The sequence below is a fragment of the Ctenopharyngodon idella genome, chromosome 15 (assembly GCF_019924925.1).
Source record: "Ctenopharyngodon idella isolate HZGC_01 chromosome 15, HZGC01, whole genome shotgun sequence".
NCBI lineage: Eukaryota > Metazoa > Chordata > Actinopteri > Cypriniformes > Xenocyprididae > Ctenopharyngodon > Ctenopharyngodon idella.
The window spans coordinates 8,695,359-8,717,559 of NC_067234.1; the positions used below are offsets into that span (position 1 = coordinate 8,695,359).

General features: G+C 37.0%; 3 protein-coding genes and 1 pseudogene across 3 annotated transcripts; all 4 read left to right on the plus strand.

Moving 5' to 3' along the window:
• The first annotated feature begins 654 nt into the window (after positions 1-654).
• Positions 655-2,280, plus strand: LOC127495379 (claudin-4-like). Its single transcript, XM_051862193.1, has one exon. The coding sequence runs from the start codon at positions 696-698 to the stop codon at positions 1,323-1,325; it is 630 nt and encodes a 209-aa protein (XP_051718153.1). The 5' UTR covers positions 655-695; the 3' UTR covers positions 1,326-2,280.
• Positions 2,281-6,969: 4,689 nt separating this feature from the next.
• Positions 6,970-7,587, plus strand: LOC127495507 (claudin-4-like; annotated as a pseudogene).
• Positions 7,588-8,692: 1,105 nt separating this feature from the next.
• On the plus strand, positions 8,693-9,516 carry cldnj (claudin j). The gene has a single exon (XM_051862190.1). The coding sequence runs from the start codon at positions 8,695-8,697 to the stop codon at positions 9,325-9,327; it is 633 nt and encodes a 210-aa protein (XP_051718150.1). The 5' UTR covers positions 8,693-8,694; the 3' UTR covers positions 9,328-9,516.
• A 5,050-nt stretch (positions 9,517-14,566) lies between these two features.
• Positions 14,567-17,959, plus strand: LOC127495375 (claudin-4-like). Its single transcript, XM_051862187.1, has one exon. The coding sequence runs from the start codon at positions 14,920-14,922 to the stop codon at positions 15,559-15,561; it is 642 nt and encodes a 213-aa protein (XP_051718147.1). The 5' UTR covers positions 14,567-14,919; the 3' UTR covers positions 15,562-17,959.
• The last annotated feature ends 4,242 nt before the right edge of the window (positions 17,960-22,201 follow it).

Genomic DNA, 22,201 nt, shown 5'->3' on the forward strand with positions numbered 1-22,201 from the left:
CGTTTTTACATTTCCAGTGGACTCCATAGTGCCCCTAACATTTCCAAATTTATTTGCTGTGACTTGAGAAACGAACGGTGACATAACACTGCTGTGTGTTGTTTACCTGAGTATAACCAGTTTAAAAACAAACAGTGTGCATCAAACAAAAGGATGGTCAAAAATCACTGATGCCAAGCCCCCTTTTACCCAGTTGTGCAGTTTGCCCTGGCTATGGATTGGAATATAGTGCAAGGGCCCTCGGTCCACCTGTGACAGGGGGACCCCTCGTTGGTTTTGTTTTTGTGAGTTTGAACTGACTGCCAAAAACTAAAATTATGCTGCTCAGTGGAGAAAGAACGCCTACTGATGGATAGAAATAATTTTGTAATATTAACCTAAGCTAAAAACAACTTCACTAGATTACTAAATCACTATAAAGGCCTGTGGTTGATCTACCTAATCCTTTCAGTTGATGACTTGGTTCATTTGTATTTGATAGTTCCTTGTTGATGTGCATCTCACAGAATCTGGCTATATCCACCTTCCCTGCTGTGGAATCTGGTCAGGTTTAACCTGGTTTCAGATCTATCCAACTTGGACTCCTCCCTTTGGAGAAAATCTTAAAACTCTGAAGGTTTGAAAAAGAAGTCATTTCTACGATAAATAGAGGAGTTAACACTTTCAAGCCATCGAAGCCAAGCAAACAAGAAACAATGGTGTCTATGTGTCGACAGATGCTGGGTTTGTCCCTTGGCATGATTGGTTTCTTGGGAGCTATTGTGATTTGTGCCCTTCCTATGTGGAAGGTGACAGCATTCATTGGAGCCAGTATTGTGACTGCTCAGACATTCTGGGAGGGCTTGTGGATGAACTGTGTGATACAAAGCACAGGGCAAATGCAGTGCAAAGTCTATGATTCCCTCTTGGCCTTACCTCAGGACTTGCAGGCGGCTCGGGCACTTGTGATCATCGCCATCATTGTGTGTGTCTTTGGGATCATCCTGGGGATTGCTGGTGGAAAATGCACCAGCTTTGTCGAGAGAGAAGATGCAAAGGCAAAGGTGGCTATCGCTAGTGGTATAATCTTCATCATCGCTGGAGTATTGGTTCTGGTCCCCGTCTGTTGGTCAGCTAATACCATCATCAGGGATTTCTACAATCCCTTGCTCACAGATGCCCAAAGAAGGGAGATTGGGGCTTCTCTCTATATTGGATGGGGTGCAGCTGCACTGCTGATCCTGGGAGGAGGTATACTGTGTAGCTCCTGTCCACCTAAGGACGACAACTACAACATCAAGTACTCTCAGCCACGGTCTGTTGCCACCAGCAAAGCCTACGTCTGAAAGAGATCAAGCACACAAAGACTTTTCATTTGCAAAGACACGTTTTTTTGTAAAAACCTCTTTATTCCCACCTGTGATTTTTTTTTTCCAAAGACAAGTAGTAGAAGGACAGTGTCTAATATGGCATAATATATTTACTGAGGTTTTGTGTTGTGATTATATAGATCACTGAAAGAGAAAATTGTGCATGTATAATGTGATGAGAGGAATCTAACTCAGTGAAGATCTGCTTTTTATAAACAAGCCATTCTTGCAGTTTGTGTGTATTATTACACTAGGAATAGTTTCATTAATCAGAAAATTAAAGATATCTAATGGTTAATAAAATACAATGTCTATGGTTTTATAATTTTTTTTTTTTTTTTTTTTTTTGTTACACAAATTAGCATTTTTTGCACAAAGACATCTTGATCATTAAATTTGTCTTACTATTTTGTTATTAAAATAAATGGTTCTGTAAAACAACTTATTGATACTGCATTGACATCATTCCATAATAATAGTTTGACAATACTTAATATTGTCACGTCCAAGAAAACATTAAACAGATCATGCTTGCCTCTGACATGGTGTCTAAACTGTTGAAAAACTCAACAGAGATGTTGGCAAAGATCTCCTGTAAAAACAGTTTGAGCAATTTTGCTGTAAAAAAAAAAAAAGTAAATCAACATTTTGCTGTAAAAGAAATCAATAAACAATTATCAGGCATGTTCAGTCTGTTCAGTCTGTTTCTTCTCTTAATTCGAAGAAGTTAAGCAAAAATTATTGTTTCTAACATAACATGAACTTAATGAAAAATCTATTTTTTTATAGGGTGAATAGATATTATATGATATTCTATCACTTTGTTGTGCACCAGGCATTTGTGCCAGCATGTCAGCAAGTGATCCTAAAAAGCCACTGGAACACCGCATTTATTAGAATTGTGTTTTGAAACATTATTATTTTATGGCAATAATAGAGCAATGTTAACACTTTAACATATGATTGGTTTTGTCTTTCTGAGATTGAACTGACTGCCAAAAACTAAAATTATGCTGCTCAGTGGTGAAAGAGCACCCATTGGTGAATGAAAAAAAAATTGTAAAATTGGCTAAAATATAAGCTAAACACAAACTGTTTATTAAATAAAATGAGTGTAAAATCACCAGATCACTAAATCACTAGGCTTGTGGTTGATATCCACCCAGTTCTTTCAGTTGATGAATTGGTTCATTCTTTTTTGTGACGTGTATTGTTCAGTTCCTCACCGAAACTAGCTGTATCCACATTCCCTGCTGAGGAATCTAGTCAGGTTTAATCTGGTTTCAGGTCCATCCGACTTGGACTCCTCCCTTCAGAGAAAATCTTAAAACTCTGAAGGTTAGAACAGAAGTCATTACTATAATTAACAGAGGAGCAAAAAAAGAAAAAAAGAAAAAGGAAAAAAAAAAAAAAAAGTGTCTATGAGTCAACAGATCTTAGGCATGTCCCTAGCCATTATTGGTTTCTTGGGAGATATTGTGATTTGTGTCCTTCCTTTTTGGAAGGTGACAGCATTCATTGAAGCCAATATCATGACTGCGCAGACCATCTGGGACCTTACTTTGTGTACTGGTGCGCAGTCATGTTGAAACAGGAAGGGGCCATCCCCAAACTGTTCCCACAAACCAAACTTTACATATAGCACAATGCAGTGAGGCAAGTACCGTTCTCCTGGCAACCGCCAAACTCAGACTCATCCATCAGATTGCCAGACAGAGAAGCTTGATTCTTCACTCCAGAGAACACGTCTCCACTGCTCTAGAGTCCAGTGGCGGCGTGCTTTACACCACTGCATCCGATACTTTGTATTGCACTTGGTGATGTAAGGCTTGGATGCAGATGTTCAGCCATGGAAACCCATTCCATGAAGCTCTCTATGCACTGTTCTTGAGCTAATCTGAAGGCCACACAAAGTTTGGAGGTCTGTAGCTATTGACTCTGCAGAAAGTTAGCGACTTCTGCGCACTGTGCGCCTCAGCATGCGCTGAACCTGCTCTGTGATTTTACATGACCTACCACTTTGTGGATGAGTTGCTGTTGTTCCCAATGGCTTCCACTTTGTTATAATACCACTAACAGTTGACCGTGGAATATTTTGTAGTGAGGAAATTTAACGAATGGGCTTATTGCACAGGTGGCAACCTATCATGGTACCACACTTGAATTCACTGAGCTCCTGAGAGTGACCCATTCTTTCACAAATGTTTGTAGAAGCAGCCTGGGTAACACTTTAGAATAACTCACGCTATGAAGCATTAGTTAAGCATTAGTAAATAGTTAGTTCATCATTTATAAAGCATTAATAGACATTAGTAAGCAGTTTATAAATACACCTATAAATGCTTTGTTCTTGATTTATAAGCATATCTATAATGTGTTTAATAATTGTATTTTCATACTTTATTAATGATCAATTTATCATTTCTAAATTAAGTATTACATTATTTACAAACCAGTTATTTAGGAGTTGTCAGTGCTTCATAAGATCATTTATAAAGTGTAAGTAAATGATTAATAAACAATTTAAACATACATTTGTACATCTTATTATTTAGACATATAGTAATAGTTACTGAGTGTGTTAATAAATGCTTTATTAACACATATTCCTACTGTAATTCATGATTAATTCAGGTAGTTATAAAACATTTAGTAGTTGTCAGTTAACTATTTTTGAGAGCTCACCTAAAGTGAGGACTATTCATGCCTCGTAAAGCTTTATAAAGGAGATTTAACGGATACAGAACATAGAAATATTAATTTCAAGCAAAAAAAAATGAAACTTTACAATGGGTAACTTGATATAAAATTAAAAGTAAACCTCTGTAATTTCACAGAAAATAAAAATCCCTGTACTCCTCCAGAAAACATAACTTCAGTAAAATGAAACTAAGCTTTTGCAATCTGATATAAAAATAAATTTCTGTAAAGTGTAAACATTGCTGAATAAAATTTTACCAGTGCCAACACTGGATTACAGGAGTGCCAAAATACAACAAATAATGTTTTTATAAAACAAAAATAATGTAATAAAATATTTCACAGTGTCAAAACTACCTCAGTACTAACTTTAAAACATTAGAGAACAGCAGTGCAGAAGATCACTGAGCCTTTAAATCTCCTTTGTAAAGCTTTACAAGGCATAAACAGTCCTCACTTTAGATGAGCTCACAAAAATTGTTAACTTGACAACTACTAAATGTTTTATAACTACCTGAATTAATCATGAATTACAGTAGGAATATGTGTTAATAAAGCATTTATTAACACACTGAGTAACTATTACTATATGTCTAAATAATAAGATGTATAAATGTATGTTTAAATAGTTTATTAATCATTTACTTACACTTTATAAATGATCTTATGAACCACTGACAACTCCTAAATAACTGGTTTTTAAATAATGTAATACTTAATTTAGAAATGATAAATTGATCATTAATAAAGTATGAAAATACAATTATTAAACACATTATAGATATGCTTATAAATCAAGAACAAAGCATTTATAGGTATTTATAAACTGCTTATTAATGTCTATTAATGCTTTATAAATGATGAATTGACTATTTACTAATGCTTAACTAATGCTTCATAGTGTGCAGTAATTATAAAGTGTTACCGCAGCCTGCATGCCTAGGTGCTTGATTGTATACAGATGTGGCTATGGAAGTGATTTGAACACCTGAATTCAATGATTTGGAGGGGTGTCCCAGTACTTTTGGCAATATAGTGTACGTCAGCAGTTGGTTACAACAAGAACGAGGTGAGCAGGATCTAAATGCGGCAGTATCAGATTAGGCTTGTTTGGGATACATCAGCTCTGCACAGACCGATCAGCGTATGACATCAAAGTACCACAAGATTGATTCAAAAGCATAAGAAGTCGTATGCTCTCCAGTGGTACTCTGATATCATAAGCCAATCGGTCTGTTTAATTAAGCCTATTTATTGATAAAACTCAAACCAAAACACTCAGGCAAACAGGGACAGAACAACTGAAGATAATAATGACGAGAACTGACAATGAATTGAAAGAAGCACATAGAACAAACAAACCAATCAATGAAACAAATAACTGTTCACAAAAATCTGTGAAAACTACTAAAAATCACTGTATTATGCTGCCAAGCTGGTAGTTGGCAATGTCACTTTGTAAAGAAACATTATGTGCATATAGACGGAACACATAATACTCATGACGCATACACTGTTGTTGTGTAGATGAACAGCCAAAATGCCTAAAAAGTTTTTAGTTAAAAACGGTGTCTCGTAAACAGCCCCTAAAACACGTAAGCAACTCACCCTAAACAGAAACAAATCCATATGATCTATATGATATCTATATGATGATATCTATTATATATATATATATATATATATGTTAACGCATGTGTGCTTTTTTCAGTTTTGAGTGATAAAATTTTTAAAGGGTTAGTTCAAAAATGAATGAAATTTCTGTCATTAAGTACTTACCCTCATGTCATTCCAAACCCGTAAGACCTTTGTTCTTTGACAGCAATCTTTGACAGCAATTTAATTACCATTTTCAAGTACCAGAAAGGTAGTAAGGACATCGTTAAAATAGTCCATGTGACTGCAGTGGTTCAACCTTAATGTTATGAAGCAACGAGAATACTTTTTTGTGTGCAAAAACAAACAAAAATAATGACTTGATTCAACAGTCCTATGCTGCCTTTTTTTTTTTTTTTTTTTTTGTTATTATGTGTGAATAAAGACTATTTAGTGGTTTCAGTTTGTTATTTGATTAGTAAATGACAATAACATGTTTTGTTTTTGACAAATTCCTAAAATATTTGTATTTTCTCTTTATTATGACAGGTGGTCTAAAAAAATTGTTAAGCACTGTATGTATAATCTGTATAATCTGTAACCATACCTAAATAGTAAAAATAGTAAATAGTAAAAGTTGTTTCAGCTCTTCTTATTAATCAGAATTTGGTCAAATACAGGTATAAACAGTTGCTATAGAGAATGTGTTGCTGATGGGCCCTTTTGAGACCTCTGTGCCCAGGGCATACCAACATCATAATGCCTCCCTAAGATTCATGTGCATAAATTTCAGTAAATTAGCTCATTTCAAGAAATGAGGTCTGAAACAGCAAAAAGTTGCTTTGCTGATACTTTGGTTTCGAGTCCTCCCAAACTGGCTCGACAACTAGCAATGGCTTTTGTCTGAATATTAACAACAGGATGTGGGTCACGTTACTTTTGGAAAATATTTCTGTCTTAAGATTAAGTACTGTATTTCAAATGGATTTATCAAATGGATAATTGAGATAAATTGAGTTCTAACTGTAGAAAGATTTCTTATTAACATGAGGCTTCTAAACATGTTTATTCAAACAAGAGCAGTTTCCCACCCTCATAGGATGTGACATAAGGAACGTAAACCGATCTTATATATTTAAAACACTTTATTGTCACAAACACATATAAACTCACAAGGCTGCTATTTCCTCCGTTTGTGCAGATTCTCTGGGATAGCATGTTTTTTTCTAAATTCCGCACGTTTACCACCTACATGCTGGATTTGTTTTTGGTTAAAAAGAGAACATCCAAGCTGATATTGAGATGGTGTCTATGGGCATGCATCCTGGCCCTGTTTGGCTGGATTGAAGTAATAATTCTGTGTGACCCATGTGGAAAATAGCAGCCTTCATTGGTACCAACATTGTGACCTCTCAGATTTTCTGGGAGGAAATCTGGATGAGCTGTGTGGTGGAGTGTACCAGACTGATGCAGTGTAAAATCTATGACACCATGCTGGAACTGAGTCCTAATCTGCAGGCTGCTCGTGTCCAGATGGTCTTTTCCATCGTGGTGGGCATCGCTGGAATTCCCATTGCACTTGTCTCAGGGAAATGTACCAACTTCATAGTTGAGGAACAAGGAAAAGTAAAAGCATCCATTGCTGCTAGGGTGGTTCTGAACATCTCTAGACTTCTACTGTATGTCTTATCACTGTGTTCTGGACTGCTGTCATTATAATAACTGACTTCTCAGTGTAGGGAGCTGGGGGCTTCACTCAACGTCGGCTAGGGTGCTGGGAGGTGGGCTGCTTTGCAGTTTTTGCCTACCAGAAGAGAACCACTCAGCATCTGTCATATATAATCCTGTAAAGATGTCAAAGCCACCCAGTAGGAATGATGCTCTTCTCGGCCACACAGCACCAGTCCCATGTTTTCCAACTCCTCCCAAGACCTACATCTAGTGTAGATGAAATTCTTGGAGCACATTTAATGTGTTTAATTCTCTTTAGCAAATGCTTGTGGAAAAAGCATTTGTTTTTCACTAATGATGTGCAGTTTTATATGAATTAAACATGTTGGCTAAATTGTTCTTGGCGTTCATTCTCATTTTGTTTTTTTGTGTGTCAGAGGAACATACTGTACACAACACTGGGAAAACCTGCTCTTCAGGAACACCCACTAGTTTCCACTAGTCAATCGAACATACTACGTGTGCTCTGAGAACAAGCTGATGCATAACTGTTGTTTTTGTACTACTTAACAAACTTTATGAAAAATACAGGTTCTATCTATTTATGGGGGAAATAACTTAGTCCAGAGTCATTTGTACTGTGGGTTTAGGTTAATGTACTCTGTTAATTATGAAAAGTTGATTGTATTTCACCTTCATTATGTGTTTCTTCATCTTCTGAGAGGCACTGACCAAAGAATTATAAATATGAATGAGCAATTTGACATACAAGTTTCTTTCTATTTTTGACACATTTGAAATTCAAGTTAATATAAACTGAGTTCAGGAGTTTCAGTTAAACTGAAAACCTGTTCTCCGACTATTAGCATTCCTTACACGGCTCATATTACACAAACAACCTGGCTTTCCTCACAATGAGAGCTTTTTCTTATTTTTGCCATCTTCAATGGTCCAGAGTCACAGTGCTATTTCAGATAACCACTACAAGGAAATGTCATGTATTCTTTTACACAAAGCCCATACAGATTCTTTTATGTCACAACACGTGGATTGCATTCTGTAAACTAGTGACGTCAAAGACAGACATAAAAGTATGACAACCACCCCTAACCTTGCTCTCTGTTGAGAAATCTTTTTCTCAGTTAGTATCGGTTTCATTCAAACTCTGAACACAATTGTCTTATTTGAGCAAATTGCTCATCTGTATTTTGTAGTCTACTGCCCCCTAGTGAGATAAAATCATTTATATGCTACTTTCTTAGAGCTGCAACTAAATCACGTTTCGTTATTAAAACATTTATGTTCCAGAAACACTGATAAAAACAAGAATTAAAGGTTGTCTCTGTTTTTCTGTTCTATGTCATCCCCAGCCCCCTCCATGGCTCTGCAGGTCTTGGGAATCACTCTTTCAATGATTGGCTTTGCAGGAACCATTATCATCTGTGCTCTGCCCATGTGGAAGGTAACCGCCTTTATCGGCACAAACATTGTGGTGGCACAGGTCTTCTGGGAAGGACTGTGGATGACGTGTGTGTACGAGCGCATTGGGCAGATGCAGTGTAAACTGTATGATGCCCTGCTGGATTTGGATCCTTCTCTACAGGCAGCACGTGGGCTAGTGGTGACCACAATGGCTTTGGCCTGCTTGGCTTTCCTCATTTTTCTGGTTGGGGCTGATTGTACCAACTGCCTAAGTAACCCACGCGCCAAAGCACGGATTGTTGTGGTATCTGGGATTACCTTTATGCTTTCTGGACTGACTACTGTGGTGCCCGTGTCCTGGACAGCCGACTCCATTATAAGAGACTTCCATAATCCCATAGTGCATGAAGCATTAAAGCGAGAGATGGGGGCAGCCCTCTATGTGGGCTGGGTGACAGCGGGGTTTCTGATCATTGGTGGAGCTGTTCTCTGCACCAGTTGCCCACCAGAGCAGGACAACTATTCACCTAGATACACCTTAACAAAATCTGACACCCACAGCGGCTATGCCATAAAGAACTATGTCTGATATACAGCAAATGCCACTGAGTAAAGCGGACACACTGGTCAAATGTAAAAGCGATACGTCATATAGTACAAGTGTTAAAAGAAAAACTTCATCAGATCCTAAAGAATTTACTTGGCTTTTGAATTTTCTATGCTGATTAAGAAAAGTTGGATTTTTAAGTGATTAAATATATCTCTCTTTCTCTCTCTCTTTGACCAAACAAAGGAATTAACCTTTTTTGTTCTTGTCTTGTGTATTCATCTACATATATTTGTTCTTCTGTAAATAAAATAAAAAACATTGGATGACACAACATTTCAGCATGTGCCCAGTTTATGAATATTTAGTGATTGAGTGTGTGTTCAGGTTTCACCTACTGTACATTGCGGGGACTACAGTAAACATCCCCTCCAGAATAGCAGAATAGTAGTAAAACAATAGAAATCAATAGAAATGTACATTTTTGTAAATATTTTATTATATCTTTTCACGTGACAACACTGAAGAAATGACACTTTGCTACAATGTAAAGTAGTGAGTGTACAGCTTGTGTATCAGTGTAAATCTGCTGTCCCCTCAAAATAACTCAACACCAGCCATTAATGTCTAAACCGCTGGCCACAAAAGTGAATACACCCCTAAGTAAAAATGTCCAAATTGGGCCCAATTAGCCATTTTCTCTCCCCGGTGTCATGTGACTCGTTAGTGTTACAAGGTCTCAGGTGTGAATGGGGAGCAAGTGTGTTAAATTTGGTATTATCGCTCTCACTCTCTCATACTGGTCACTGGAAGTTCAACATGGTACTTCATGGCAAAGAACTCTCTGAGGATCTGAAAAAAAGAATTGTTGCTCTACATAAAGATGGCGTAGGTTATAAGAAGATTGCCAAGACCCTGAAACTGAGCTGCAGCACGGTGGCCAAGACCATACAGCAGTTTAACAGGACAGGTTCCACTCAGAACAGGCCTCAACATGGTTGACAAAAGAAGTTGAGTGCACGTGCTCAGTGTCATATCCAGAGGTTGTGTTTGGGAAATAGACATATGAGTGCTGCCAGCAATGCTGCAGAGGTTGAAGGGGTGGGGGGTCAGCCTGTCAGTGCTCAGACCATACGCCGCACACTGCATCAAATTGGTCTGCATGGCTTTCGTCCCAGAAGGAAGCCTCTTCTAAAGATGATGCACAAGAAAGCCCGCAAACAGTTTGCTGAAGACAAACAGACTAAGGACATGGATTACTGGAACCATGTCCTGTGGTCTGATGAGACCAAGATAAACTTATTTGGTTCAGATGGTGTCAAGCGTGTGTGATGGCAACCAGGTGAGGAGTACAAAGACAAGTGTGTCTTGCCTACAGTCAAGCATAGTGGTGGGAGTGTCATGGTCTGGGGCTGCATGAGTGCTGCCGGCACTGAGCTACAGTTCACTGAGGGAACCATAAACGCCAACATGTACCGTGACATACTGAAGCAGAGCATGATCCCCTCCCTTCGGAGACTGGACCGCAGGGCAGTATTCCAACATGATAATGACCCCAAACACACCTCCAAGACGATCACTACTTTGCTAAAGAAGCTGAGGGTACCTAAACCCTATTGAGCATCTGTGGGGCATCCTCAAACGGAAGGTGGAGAAGCACAAGATCTCTAACATCCACCAGCTCTGTGATGTCGTCATGGAGGAATGGAAGGACTCCAGTGGCAACCTGTGAAGCTCTGGTGAACTCCATGCCCAAGAGGGTTAAGGCAGTGCTGGAAAATAATGTTGGACACACAAAAATATTGACACTTTGGGCCCAATTTGGACATTTTCACTTAGGGGTGTACTCACTTTTGTGGCCAGTGGTTTAGACATTAATGGCTGTGTGTTGAGTTATTTTGAGGAGACAGCAAATTTACACTGTTATACAAGCTGTACACTCAGTACTTTACATTGAGGCAAAGTGTCATTTCTTCAGTGTTGTCACATAAAAAGATATAATAAAATATTTACAAAAATGTGAGGTGTGTACTCACTTATTCTTCATCCAGATTAGAGTGAATAAAACAGGATTTGGTGCCACTCATTTTACCAGTAAACTTTGTCAATTTGTACCAGAAGGGAATTTTGAATTAAATGTTGAACATTTAATCATAACGTAACATAACATAATTTAATCATCAGTCAAGATGTCTAAACTTTTCACTGTTAGCGTTCAGGGCTCTCAACTTCAGTCCTGGAGGGCCAGTGTGTGAACAAGCTAATCAAGATGTTCAGAATTACTTGCAAATTACAGAAGGGTGCTAAAATGGGACTGTACTAAAGTCTACAGCAGTGCTTCTCAAATCTGTCCTGGAAACCCTTCACCATTGCACATTTTGTCTCCCTCATCAGACACAACCAATTCAAGACAGTCTTGAGGTCTTTGCTAATTAGCTGATGAGTTGAATCAGGTGTGTTAAATGAGGGAGACATATAAAATGTGCAGTGGTGGGAGGTCCCCAGGACAGGAGGTACTCCAGAACTGGAGTTAAAAAACCCTGGTGTACAGTATATCATAAATTGTATGATCACAGTTTATTGTAATGTGTCCTTGTTGCATTGTAATTACACAAGTTCTCAAGTAATATTATTATGAGTATGAGTAATATTATTAACAACATGTACTTACTTTAGGGTTAGGGTTTGGTTTAGTGTTAGTTACTTGTAATAATGCATAATTTACTGTTTTAACTATATTAATGCATGCAACACATGTAACAAGGACACATTAAAATAAATAGGGCTGTCCAATTCTGCTCCTGGAGGGCCAAAGAGTTTGAAGAGTTCTGGAGAGTTTGTTTACTCTGCTTCCAAAGCAGTTGCTAAAATGTTCTCTAACCAACAAGTTCTTCTATTCTGCCCTACTGGAATCTATCTGTCAGTTAGTGTGTCCAAAAAATAAATAAATAAATAAATAGACTGAAGAATAACTTCTCTAAAGTTATGGACTTTGTTGTGTTAGGAATACGCAATGCTTTGTGTTAGTTAAAACCCATAGGCAGTGTGGAACTGAACCAGTTGATGCTTAGATGCTTGATGCTTAGAAAAGAATAGTGGTGATGTAGAGAGAGTGACGATGAGAAGTAGACATTGAAGCTGAATGATAGAGGGTAACTTGAAGTTTTTTAAGCCAGTGCATTCAAAATGTGATTCAAACTAGTTACAAACTAGTTGACTGCTATTAAAAGAAGTAGCTTATATCTTTGCAGCACAAACTGAAAAAGCATGGTTAGTTTCAAACATGAGAAGAGAAAGGTTACAATTCATCCCATAGTCCGGGTTAGTTGTAACATACCCTGGGGTGAGATGGAACATTATGAAATAAGGATTATGACAGCTTTTTATTCAACACTGACTTTTCAACATTGGGGTGTGTGTGTGTGTGTAAGCATGTTTGTTACTGTCAGTCAGAGTAATTGGCCATAAAATTGAATTTGAACACATAAAAAATTCAATATTTTCACTGATCATTTTAAATATTCCCCCCATCAAACCACCTGTACATTTTACACTGGCACCACTATAAATTGATAATTTTCTCCTAACTTTCTCCTGTCTTTTCCCTAATCCTACTCTTTATCAGCTGCCCTCAGCAGATATTCTGTAAGTTCTTTCTCTTGTTCATCAGTGGAGACCTTCTTTCCACTGTGGTAGCCTACACTCTGAAGTTCCCTTGATCCCTTCTCTTCCAACATTTTCCTCTATTTACAGAATCTGTACAAGGTTACATGGCAAATGCCATACAATTTTGCCACAGATCTTACAGACTTTACCTGCTCTTTTACATCATCTGTTGCTCTCTTCAAAATGCTGAGAGACACATTTCGGTTTGTCTTTCTCCTCCAAGACCTGCATACTGAAATTCAACGAAACTTTATAAATTACAACAAAAAACATTGCTTGGTGTAGGTTGTGACATGCTTCATTGACATTACAACTAACCCAGAGTCTTGCTGTTACAACTAAACCTGAGTTTTGTAGCTCACCAGCTAACAGTCAAAACATTAGCACTAACAACTTGCATGAATAATGTGATGTCCTTACATTAATGCACCACTAGATGGCACTCAAGCTTCTTGAGTTGGATACAGTATATTTGTGCTGTGAAGTAAGAGAGAATGCTGAGCATTGCATGCATGTTATCATGCATGTTCAAAAGAGTTATTAAAGTTTCCTAAGAGGAATACACTTTTTGTGCTTCTTGTCTACATAAAGACGTAACAAAAAAAATATCCACACAGACACAATAATACACACAAACATAATTTAACTTTGATGAGTTTAACTACAAAGCAGGCATTGCTGTCACAAAAAATGAATGAAGCAAAAAAGTCACTTTCTTACATCTAATTAGTTTTCCCCTCTAAAATCTGCTGTTTCTGCCACAGGGCTCTACTTCCTCACATGTGGAATAAGGACCAAACTGAGCATGTGTGAAGTCAATCAGGTGATTTGTTACTTGTTCCAGACTGGAGAAATCGGAAGTGTTACAACTGATCTGTGTTACTTTTTTTATTTTTTTATTTTATTTTATTAATATTACACATTTACTTACGAAGTACAAAAGTGAGAAATAGTCAAGAGAAGGGCCAGGGGTTCAGGGACGGCCAACCATGACATCACATTGAAAATGAGAAAAGAAAAGAAATAATTAATAATAATAATAATAATAATAATAAATAAATAAATAAATAAATAATAATTAAAAAAAATAAATAAATGGGGAAATATCAATTAAACAGATCACATAACAATTCTCCCCACAAAACAAAATAAAGATTATACAAAGACACCAAAAAGTGAGCATACATTCAGAGTTTTAGTAGTCTTTTTGTTACAGGCACATGTGAGGTAGATAAGGATTTAATATAGATCTTAACATCTTCTTGAAAGTGACAAAAAAGGGGGGTCACTTTCATAGTTTTACATTTGTGGATAGCAAGCAAAATAATTAGGTTGGAAAGAAAAAAGACATTTTCATGCTGCTTCTCAAAAATAACAAATCCAAACAAGACATCCTTGAAATAAAGCTCAAAGTCTTTATATATATAGTCTACAATGAACTGGCAAATGTCTTGCCAAAGTTTTCTTGTATGATCACCTGATCTGTGTTACTTACATCCATCCCTGTTCTCCTCCTATGTCATCATCTCTGTTTTGTTTGCTACCAAAGACCATAGACTTTTTTCATGGACAACGTTTTCCCAAAAAGTTTTTGACCAAAATGTTTATTAACCTCTGGCATGAATGGAGTTTCCTGCAAAACATTCAAACTAATAACAACACAAATCCAGGAAATAAGTACTTTTTATCAGGCTATCAGTGTCTCAGTTAAGGTTCTGAAGTTGTTTTGCACCAGAGAACTAAGCCTTGTCAGAACTGATGAGTAAGTATACACACTCCACAGCTCCCTATTCATGTCTCATCGGGTGAGGAAAAAGAGGGATTTGTTATGAAACCATGGCAAAAACACAAAAGGATCCTCCACATTTCAACCAGTGTTTTTCTCCGCCCACAGCTGGAATGCAGTACAGCTGGTTTCCGTGCTCTGGGAAATAGATCTGCTCTACAGTCCTGAATAAACACGGACATATGGATATAAAAACTGAGTTTGCTAGTTTTGGGTTTGCCAGTGCAGGCTGGTTTTGCACTATCCTTACAAGATTTCTACCAATGTGGAAAGTAAGTGGAAGGGTGGAAAACACCACAACAACACTTCCATTGTACTGGGATGGAGTGTGGTTAAACTGGCAACACCACACAACTGGAAGGCTTCACTGCACCTTCTATCAGTCTCTGCTATTTCTGACTGAACATTTCAACACCTGGAAAATCCTCATCATCACATCTATTGGAATGGGAGTTATTGCCATGGCAGTTTACGCTATTGGGTGGATACATTATCCTAGGAATATATGGTTTAAAGCTGCCTCCGGGCCATTGTTTGTTGTAAGTGGGCTGCCGTTACTGGTGGTGGTATCCTGGACTACACATTTAACAGATTCGAATGCTAATGTCTTATTAACACGGGAATGGGGAGCAGCGATCTTCACTGGCTGGTTGGGCGTAGTGTTGCTTAAGGTGGGTGGTGGAGTGCTAAGCATTATTTGCTGTAGAGCAGTACAGAAGCAAAGACAGGATGGAAGCCCAGCGCAAACTTCAGAGCCAGGGGTTCAGGTTCCACTCCATACCATTCACAGCACTACATTTATACAAAGCCCCCTTACTGGATGACTTTATTAATGGACTGACTTAGTAGACTGTGTTTCTAAGAATGTCTGTTGTTGCATCTACTCTAATAATTAATATGTTCTATGTTCTTGTGAACACTCATTGGTCATATATTTAATGTTAGACAAAGGAACTTTGCTCTGGTTCATGATTCAGTGTTTGAAAACTGACATTTTGGATTTTTTTTATTATTTTTTTTTTTTGCCCTTCTTCTTTATGATCACCCCATTACCAGATCTACACAAAATTGGTGGATTCATTAAAAAGATTTTGGAATCTTGCTCTCTGTCTCTCTCTCTTTCATGTAAACATCCTTCTTCTTCTGATATTTGCAGCAGACTATATGCATCAGAGGCGTATTGCTGCCCTCCTCAGTTCATATGAAGAACTACACCTAATAGGTCATATCCTTATATAAAGTCCAGTTCGATGCAAAAAGATTATAACAACCTTAATTGTCTCACAGTCCTTAGTACTAAGAATTGATTTTGATGAATAAATTGTAACTCCAGATTCCAATAACTCTGAATATGTGAGATTTCTTTCTGTACGATGGATGACACATTTGCATCAATACATGTCACGCAGTTTCTGCATCTCCACATGCATCTGCAATCTGGATGCTTTCCAACCATTGCCAGCCCATAATTCAAAGCACAATGCCCAAATCTTAGTCTAGTAATAACCACACTATCCGTCCTTCCCAATCTTATATTTTTTTGAAAGTTTCACTTTTGGCTGAAATGAAAAATAATGTCTGCCTTTATTTCCCTCTTCCCATTCTTTCTGCCATAGTTTTGTTGTTCCTTGCTGAATAATATTTTTACACTCAACCCTTCCATACATTAATTCCAATTCAACTTCATTCTATACAGTTTTTATTTATTTATTTATTTATTTATTGCTATTTCATCAGCCTCTTCATTCCCCTCTATCCCTATGTGTGCTGGAACCCAAAAGAATCCCACTGTATTTCCCATTTTAATTACTCGATTTAATGCTACTAGTATTTCTACTATTAAATCTGATCTAGCCTTACGCTTCCTTCCCTTTATTGCCTTTTTCCAGGTCTATTTTCCTCCACCCACCCAAGAGCCCATAAAATTGCCACAAGCTCTGTAATGACTGATACATTATCTGACACTCGTTTTCCATTCGGGTAAACGTGAATATTTTTATAAATATGCAAACTGTTCAGAGTGATTTCAGATTTGAAGTCCAAAAATATGCATGCATATTTTAATGCTGTATCTTTCAGTACAAAACAGGCTGATGTGCATATAATACTATATTATGTGCTTTAACAGCATTGTTCAAAATTAATAAGATTACTTAATTTTGACACTGTATTGACTTAATTATTATTGCCCCATCGTTATTATATATGTATTTTAAGTCTGTCATGATTCCCATCTCTTGTGTTCGATTATCTTGTGTTTAATTGACTCTTATTTTGAAGTATTGCTTTTGTTTACATTGTTCCTGTGTTCTGACTTCCTGTGTTTAGTTCCTGTTTCTTTTGTTTCATTGCCTGCCTTATTAGGGGCTTTCACACAGGGTAGTTATAGGAACTTTTTTTTTATTTATTTATTTATTTATTGAGTTAACAATAGGGGAATAGAGCACTTGAATCTATAAAACAATGAAATCAAAATGTTGCATCTTGTATCAAAAATCAATCATCTAATACATCAAGTATCTTTTTCAACAGTCAAGATGTCTTAACAGCTTTATGATTGTCCTGTATTGAGAAATAAAATATTAATTTTAATTATATTGTCCATTTCCAATAAATCGGTATCACATTCCATAAACAAGACAATTTGATCAGTTATAGTAACAAACTTTTAAAACAAAGTAAGATTAAAACAAATAAAGAAACTTGGGACCAAAACAGTTTGGTATATATATATTACCTACTGTAAGTACAACTGAAAAATAAATGTAAGATTGTTTCTTACTCCTCTTTACAACAACAGCATAATGGCAAGAACCCTTCTTTAAACTTACTAATAAAGTCATTACATGAATAATATCTATTTATTATTTTAAAGTGTGTTTCTGTCACGATCACCAGCTGGAGTGCCAGAGGGCACTCCATCCCAGACTATTGTCACTCCCTCATGGACTACATTTTCTGTAATACTCTGTTTGGACTCATCATCAATGATTGTCTTCAGCTGCATTTCATTAGCTCATTACCCCTGCCTATATAAGCCTGGTTGATTTTAACATTTATGGTGAAGTCTTGTATGTGTCAGCACTGCATTTCTGAGTGTTCATTTAGTTTCGATCCTGTTTGCCTGTACCCTGTTATTGTTTGGACTGTTTAGCCTGTGTTTATAACCTTTTGCCTGTTGTTGGATTACCCTTCAATAAACTACTGCATTTGGATCCTCAACCTTAGCGTCTCCAAGCAGTTTTATGTGAGTTTTTTTTTTTTACTTTATTAGCAATTACATATTTATATCAGTGGGGTTATTAAATCCCTGATGGAAAAGGCCCCCCAACAGTGAGATCTGGAAGAGAACCAATTACAGGCTTACACATCTTTTCATTTTTAATAAGGTGAAGTAGTTTCGGGGAAATGCAACTGTTACGATTTCCTGATTGGTCTATGGGAGGAACGCAACAACAAAATGGATGGTGGTGAATCAATGTGCAACAGCAGGAAGCCACCCCATCTCCAGACCCAGAATTGTTTCACAACAACTCAAATAACCACATATTTCACAAAAGAAAGTAGTTCTTATTTACAAAGTCAAACAAAAGAAAAATATATCAGATTCAGAAGGGGGTATTGCCAAAACTACAAACAAATCAATCTAACTCAACCAAATTACCTAAACTAAAAGAAAACAAAAGTACAGCAAAATAAGCTAACTCCCTAGCTAACATAAACAGGAGAAAAAGTTCAATTCAAAATAAAATAGCACCCACCTCCCTACTAACCCCACAATAAAGAAACATAATCAAACTTCAAGTAAACCAACGACAAAGAAGATTAATCAAAACATACAATAAATGATTATAGAAGTTACCACTCACTTCTATCTTTCAAGTCTTAATCATAGAGTGTAATAAGAGAGACAAAGGACAGAAACTCTACTTCAATACATTCAACAAATGAGGTAAAGAGCCACCAGATACTTGCTTTAATACAACATCAAGTCTGGGGTGCAGATGAGACCTCAAAGCTGTTGCACACAGTCAAGCCATCACCAACACAGCTCTGATGATAGTTGCAGCTAAAATACTCTCTCTCCCCTCCCATCATCCAATCACAACTGGATACTCATTAATGAAGTCAGGTGGTAACACTTGCTCTGTGGGGAGAGACAGAGAGAGAAAGAGAAAAACACATGCAAAGCATATATCAGATGCAAAGCATGTGTTTTTCTCCCCCCATAACAACAATGAATGAGTTTTAAAGGGATAGTTCCCCAAAAAATGAAAATTCTGTCATCTTTTACTCATATTAGAATGATTGCTGAAGGATCATGTGACACTGAAGACTGAAGTAATGATGCTGAAAATTCAGCTTTGCATCACAGAAATAAATTATATTTTAAAGTATATTAAAATAGAAAACCATAATTTTAAATTGTAATAATATTTCACAATATTATTGTTTTTTCTGTATTTATTATGAAATAAATGCAGCTTTAATGAGCATAAGAGACTTTGTTCAAAAACATTAAAAATAGTAACGGTTTCCAAACTTTTGACTGGTAGTGTAGGTAACTCATTAGTTAATCATTGTCCAGCTGTTCCTGTTTAGTTCCCTCAATTACTATGTGTATATACTCCCTGTTCTGTTCTGTTCAGTCCTTTGTCGGTTATTGCCCTGGATTATGTGTCGTATTTCTCCTATGTTTTACAGTAAAGTCTATTTGAAGTATTCCTAGTAGTTCGTATTCCCTATTCCTCGACTACACATGACAGAATAACCGACCGAAAGACATGAAATGGACTTTCCAGCACTATCGCCTCATCATCTGCAAGAGTAGGCTGCGGGTGGAATATTGGTGGTGGATGCTCCGGCAGGCTGACTCCCCTTTCACCATCAGCAATGCAGAGAAGGGCTAGAGTGTCGCCGCAAGCTTCCCAGTCCATCCTAGAGCCAGGAGCAGACCTCTGTCTTATAGATCTGTGGTCCGTGAATCCAGTTCCTTCCTGAGTCCCCACCCTCCTGGCCTTCTACGATGGTTCCGCCCAGTGATCTGGATGCTCTGGTCCCGTCCACCAGCTCAGTCTGAGGCTGAGTCCCCGGCTGCACCACAAGTCCCCAGGCCCATGTCTCCACCTCGGCCTGGGGGACCCTAGGACTCCTCCGGGCTCAGCCTCAGTCAGTCGTTGCTCAGCTTTGCTCACGTTGCTCACAGATCAAACAGTTTGAGAAATATACTGTATATATAAGCTACATATATCAATGTGTTTGTATTTGTTGGGCCAGGAAGCAAAACCTTAGCAACGGCATAGAAACACACTAAAACACTCAAAACACCTTAGCAAACATATGGAATTGCTTTGGAAACCACATACATCAACATATAAATAATGTAGTGTGACATTTTATCTTGTATCATTTTATTACATTTGGTTGGGGAAGATTTTGTTTAGGACTCTGACATTTAAATATTTTATTTACAATGTTTGCCTCACAATAATCTGCTGTTGTCATCACAGCCATGCATACACAGTGGCACAATTTTCAAGCCATGGATAGCAAGGCTAATGTTTGGGTGATAGGGTTTCTCTCCCACACAGACAGCCTCATGCATGATTCAGAATCTAGTGTGCACACTAGAGAATCAGATATCTCTTGTTAACAACATAGTGTTTTGATATTCAATGTGTGTGTGTGTGTTTCAAGTAAATCCTACGTTATGGGAATAAAATGTCCCCACAAAGATGGCAATATACGAAATCCTTGTCCTTGTGAGAAAATGTTTTGGTCCCCATGAGGAAAACAGCTTATAAATCATAGTAAGTGATGTTTTTTGAAAATGTAAAAATGCAGAAAGTTTTCTGTGATAGGTAGGTTTAGGGTAGGGGAGAGAATATACAGTTTGTACAGTATAAAAATCATTATGTTTATGGAAAGTCCCCATAAAACATGGAAACCCAATGTGTGTGTGTCTGTGGTTCTTGCTCTATGAAAAGGGGGAAACAAAAGAAATTTACTACTTACAACTTTCTATAATCTGTATGAGGTGATCTTACAGATTATAGTAATTGTAATTTGGACCTTTTTTTACCTCATAAAGCATAAAATGAAGATCATATACATTCCATTAATCTATTACAATATTATGTATTTGCTTATGTGCAAAAAGCACAGAGAAATATGTATAGCATTTCTGGTTTGTCAAATATGGTAATTTTTTTAACTACCATTTGCTGTCTTTGATTAAATTGTGATCACAGTAGTCTGAAAGAAGAAGAAAAAAAAAACATTAAAGCAGCAACAACTGCATACTGAGCTCAGGCATTTTGTGCTTATGTATATTAGGGCAATTTTCTGCAATTTTCTCCATTGTATGTTCTTTTGTACACTTTTATTTGATGTGTATTCATTAGAATGAATTCTTTGTTAGACTCAAACACAGTATTCTTTATTCTTATGCCTGTGCTATAACTAAAGGGCAATATCCTTAACCTCTGTTTTATGCAGCTTTGGCAAATGCATATTCATTGGACCCCATAATGACACTGGCTAATTGTGTATGAATCTTTCTTTAAGGGTGCTAATTACAGGTAATTAGCCAATGGTTGTGGTTGGTTTCGATTGATCACCTCTTCCTCTCTTTTCAGACATATACAACATGTGTACGTCTATAATTTCTGTTGCTAAATATTGTTATTTATATTTGTATTAATATTGGCAAGTCTCAACATGAAATATACAATAATTGAAAACTTTCAATAGCAATAAATGCCAAATATACTTGAATGCATACTTGGATCCATATTAATTATAGGAAGTGGTAGTAGGTTAATCATTTATCTAGCACCAAGAGCAGAATGTGTATGAAGAAGAGACACTTCATTATAAACTGAATGAATCAACATATTTAGGTGATGACTGCTTTAGTTCTAATAAATATATAACTACAGCCTACAGTGGTTGTTCTAAATGATACAGCTTTAAAAGTTATATGCACAACACTAGTGCAACCTTTATCTTTAAACATGGCCAGTGAAAAGGATCATATATGATGACACCAACATGAATGGAAAGCTAGAATCGATATTCATGTTGTTACTTATACTCTTCAGAAAGACGTGAAGGGGACGTGTAATAAGGACATGCTTATAGGTAACTTTTCCATCCTAGATTTGTTGCTACTTGTTGACTGACCTGATGAATTTTTTAAGCTCCTAGGGAGGCGCATCAGTTACCACTGAATCTATTGCAGATCTTCATCTCTGTCTGATGACAAATGAATTGCCTTTGTCCTCTCAGAGAAAGAAATTTAATCAGGATGTACTTATAGCCAAGTGTTCTATGTCTATTTTGTTTATTTGTATGAGTATCTTGCCTTTATTCCAGGCAAAGTTAACGAACGAAACTCAACACTCTGTCTGTGATTAATAAAACATTGTCCCGAGACCCAAAAGGCCAAACACCTGAACGCTT

Bases quoted from the DNA above. Each gene is read 5' to 3' on its own strand.
- LOC127495379 (XM_051862193.1), top strand. From the start codon at position 696: ATGGTGTCTATGTGTCGACAGATGCTGGGTTTGTCCCTTGGCATGATT.
- cldnj (XM_051862190.1), top strand. From the start codon at position 8,695: ATGGCTCTGCAGGTCTTGGGAATCACTCTTTCAATGATTGGCTTTGCA.
- LOC127495375 (XM_051862187.1), top strand. From the start codon at position 14,920: ATGGATATAAAAACTGAGTTTGCTAGTTTTGGGTTTGCCAGTGCAGGC.